The 3734-nt window shown below is 39.6% G+C and overlaps 1 protein-coding gene across 1 annotated transcript; it reads left to right on the top strand.

The window, feature by feature from the left end:
- The first annotated feature begins 459 nt into the window (after nt 1-459).
- LOC117801750 (olfactory receptor-like protein OLF4) lies at nt 460-1314 on the top strand. The gene is made up of 2 exons (XM_034657193.1): nt 460-807; nt 1093-1314. Exons 1-2 carry the CDS (start codon nt 460-462, stop codon nt 1312-1314), a joined length of 570 nt encoding a protein of 189 aa, XP_034513084.1.
- The last annotated feature ends 2420 nt before the right edge of the window (nt 1315-3734 follow it).

Below are 3734 nucleotides of genomic sequence, written 5' to 3'. Positions count from 1 at the left end.
CAACCTTCCCTGACACCACCTTTCCTCACTCTCCCTCTCACTCTTCTGACCACATTGGCTCCATTTTTAGTCCTGGATATCCACTCAAAGCAGACTCCTTCCTCAGGGACTTGCACTGGCTCTTTCTCTCCCAGGGCACACACAGCCCCAGATAAACTCGTGTCTTCCATGCAGACTGCCTTCAAATGTCACCTTCTTTTAGGTCTACCTAAACTCCCAGAAAGATAACACCCCATCTATTCTCATTTATGACTCTTTTTTCCCACCATCATTGTAATTACAGCATTTCTACCATGTTACTCATTCCCATTTGTGTTACAATTAATCATTTGTCTGCTCATTTCTAGTCATCACGACCACATGGGACAAGGCAATGATTCACAAATTTCAGGATTTCTTCTTCTGGGATTATCAAATAATCCAGAACTAGAGCCCCTCATATTCGGGCTTTTCCTCGCCATGTACCTGATCACTGTGTTTGGAAACCTGCTCCTCATCCTGGCCGTCAGCTCTGACTCCCACCTCCACACCCCCATGTACTTCTTCCTCGCCAACCTGTCCTTTGTAGACATCTGTTTCACCTCCACCACTGTCCCCAAGATGCTGTGGAACATCCAGACTCAGAGCAAAGTGATCACTTATGAAGGCTGCCTAAGCCAGATGTTTTTTTTCATACTCTTTGCAGGATTAGATTTCTTTCTCTTGACTGTGATGGCCTATGACCGCTTTGTGGCCATCTGTCACCCCCTGCACTACATGGTCACCATGAACCCCTGGCTCTGTGGATTAATGGTTCTGGTGTCCTGGATCATGAACATCCTGAATTCCTTCTCAGAAAGCTTACTGGTGCTGCGGCTGTCCTTCTGTAGAGAGGTAGAAATCCCCCACTTTTTCTGTGAACTCAATCAGATGATCCAATTTGCCTGTTCAAATACCTTTCTCAATAACATTGTGGTGTATTTTGCAGCTGTGCTCCTCGGTGGTCCTACCCTAGCTGGGGTCCTTTATTCTTATTCTAGGATAGGTTCGTCCATATGTGGGATGTCATCAGCTCAGGGCAAGTACAAAGCATTTTCCACCTGTGCATCTCACCTCTCGGTTGTCTCCTTATTTTATTGTACGAGCCTAGGAGTGTACCTTAGCTCTGCTGTTACCCAGAGCTCCCATGCAAGTGCAGTGGCCTCGGTGATGTACACGGTGGTCACGCCCATGCTGAACCCCTTCATCTACAGTCTGAGGAACAAAGACATAAAGAGGGCTCTGATGAGATTCTCTGGGATTGCAGTTAGGAAAGGAACAATTGTCCTGGGCTGAAGAAGTTGCCATGACTGCAGGGTCAAAAACTTAGAATCAGAAGTTGTAATTTTTCTATGCAGATATTGGAAGTAGAACTTGCTTCCTTAATTTACTTCCCATAATTTCCATCTTGTTTATTTTGTCCTCCTGTACAATGTATTTACTTATTTTTTAAGCTTTGTGATACCTTTGATACTCAAGAGATTTTCCCTCTGTTATTTTCCTACTCTCTCACATTATTCATAATATTGTATGTGATATATTTGGAAATTCTCACTCATTTCAAAGGACTACATGGATCTGCTAAGAATACTTTCCACTCAAATGAAATACATCATAATGAATATTTTTCTTTTGTTTTACTAAAACAAAAAAACAGTCATAAGTCGTACTACTCCTATGGAAAATCTACTTTTGGCCACCATAGCTATTTATATAAATTTATAACAGAGAAAAATCTGAGACTGTGTTTCCCTTTGTAACAGCATTCCTTTGTGCATCACTACCTTCACTGCTCTTCCTGAGAATGCAGACTTCGACATACTGTTTGTTATAGCTGATCATGGTGATCTTTCTACATATTAGGAGCCCTGTTCTATAACACAGTTTATGTCCACCGTGCCTCCCATAGTCACTCGCAATAGAAATGATAATAAAATACAAACAAACTGAGGGCCTCAGAGGGGAGGGGGGCGGGGGAATGGGATAGACTGGTGATGGGTAGTAAGGAGGGCATGTATTGCATGGTGCACTGGGTGTTATAAGCAACTAATGAATCATCGAACTTTACATCGGAAACCGGGGATGTACTGTATGGTGACTAACATAATATAATAAAAAATCATTAAAAAAATAATAAAATAAAATAAAATAAAATACATGTCTCCAAAAGGAATCTACACAGAAAGACAAATATGGAAAAAGTAGTTTGACATAATATGACCTTAGAGTCAAACGTGACTTTAAGGATGATGAAGAGAATATTAACGCATACATTTATTCTTATGCAAAATACTTCTTTCTCAGACACTTCATCTACTCATTGAAATATGGATTATCAGGGTCCGTCTGTAAGAGACAGTCATTAAGATGAAACACTGGTGATATGTTTGGATTTTATTAAATTATTTTCTGGTTTCTGGTTGAAAATTTCCACTGCTACATACAAAAAAGATTCCTTCCATTTCACTAAATGAAACATCTCCCACTATTCGAAATTTTGCCATAACCTCTAAAGGCGCAGTGAAAGAACGTGAGTATCATCCATTATGTATGACCTCATAACCACAGGAGGACTCACCAGCAAGCTTGGACTCCTGTCCAGGATGTGATTCAGAGTCTCAAGCTCTGTGCAAACATGCATGTGTTTCCAACCTTTCCATGTTATCACCAGGGGCCACAATGGAATTATCTTTAATATGGTTACATGAAATAAACTTCAAGAACAGAGTAATCATGGAGCCTAACTTCAAGTATCAGAACAAACGCCTAGAATAAAAAGATCAGATTACTACAAACACCGTCAGTTCTTCCTCATTTGATTATTATATCAGTCAGCAATTGCTGCATACAAAGCGTCCTAAAATAACATGGCTCTATATGTCTTTATTATTGCAGGGGATTGGAGGGTAGGGAATTATTCTGATCACTGCAGGGCTCCGCATGAGTCCTTATTCAGGGGCAATCTCCACATTGTGTTTCTAAGGCTCATCCATGACATGTGGCTGTAGTGCCCTTCTGTCCTGAAAAAATTTATGCCGTTTTACTCATTTTATATATGTAGGCTAATCTACTTACAAAAAAAATGCGTTTATCAAAAGTGAATTGTCTTAATTTACTTCAACTATTTTAATATCCACATGTGAACCTTTGTTTTTTCACAGTTAGAAGAGAGTCTCCCACCATGTTAGGTGTGTCTCAGCTACCTGTGTTCCCCATCTGACTCTGAGTCATGCCCCACTAGAATTTTTAAACTCTAATTATTTTATTGGAACATTACTGCATGTGATAAACTGTACATATTTAAAGTGTACAATTTTAGGAATTGAAAGAGTCATTGAAAAATCATGGGTACATACTGCATGGTTCCATCTCCATAGAACTCAAGAAGGTGCAGAATAAATTCTAACTATTCAGTACGCAATGGTTAGGGTGTAATCCCTTCCTGCTACATTTTCTTCTGGAGGCAATGTGGAATCATAAACATAACTTCAAGTGATATTGTAAGGCAAGATGCAATGTGTGGACATACTTTGTTGGGGTCCAAAGAGTGTTCAAGACTAAGGGTTGTGTGTACGTAAATGTACATATATTCGTGTACATATTTATTTCAAGAAAACACACTCACATGCATAAATATACATGCACAAAACTCATTGCACTCATTATAACCCATTATAACCTATCTAATGTGTTGAAAGAAAGCTTGAGAGAGACTT

Source organism: Ailuropoda melanoleuca, chromosome 4, assembly GCF_002007445.2.
Source record: "Ailuropoda melanoleuca isolate Jingjing chromosome 4, ASM200744v2, whole genome shotgun sequence".
Taxonomy (NCBI): domain Eukaryota; kingdom Metazoa; phylum Chordata; class Mammalia; order Carnivora; family Ursidae; genus Ailuropoda; species Ailuropoda melanoleuca.
The sequence above is the reverse complement of the archived record's forward strand: the minus strand, read 5'-3'. Positions and strand labels throughout refer to the sequence as shown.

Bases quoted from the DNA above. Each gene is read 5' to 3' on its own strand.
- LOC117801750 (XM_034657193.1), top strand. From the start codon at position 460: ATGTACCTGATCACTGTGTTTGGAAACCTGCTCCTCATCCTGGCCGTC. The intron at 808-1,092 runs ATCATGAACATC...TGTGCATCTCAC, and splicing joins TAATGGTTCTGGTGTCCTGG to CTCTCGGTTGTCTCCTTATT.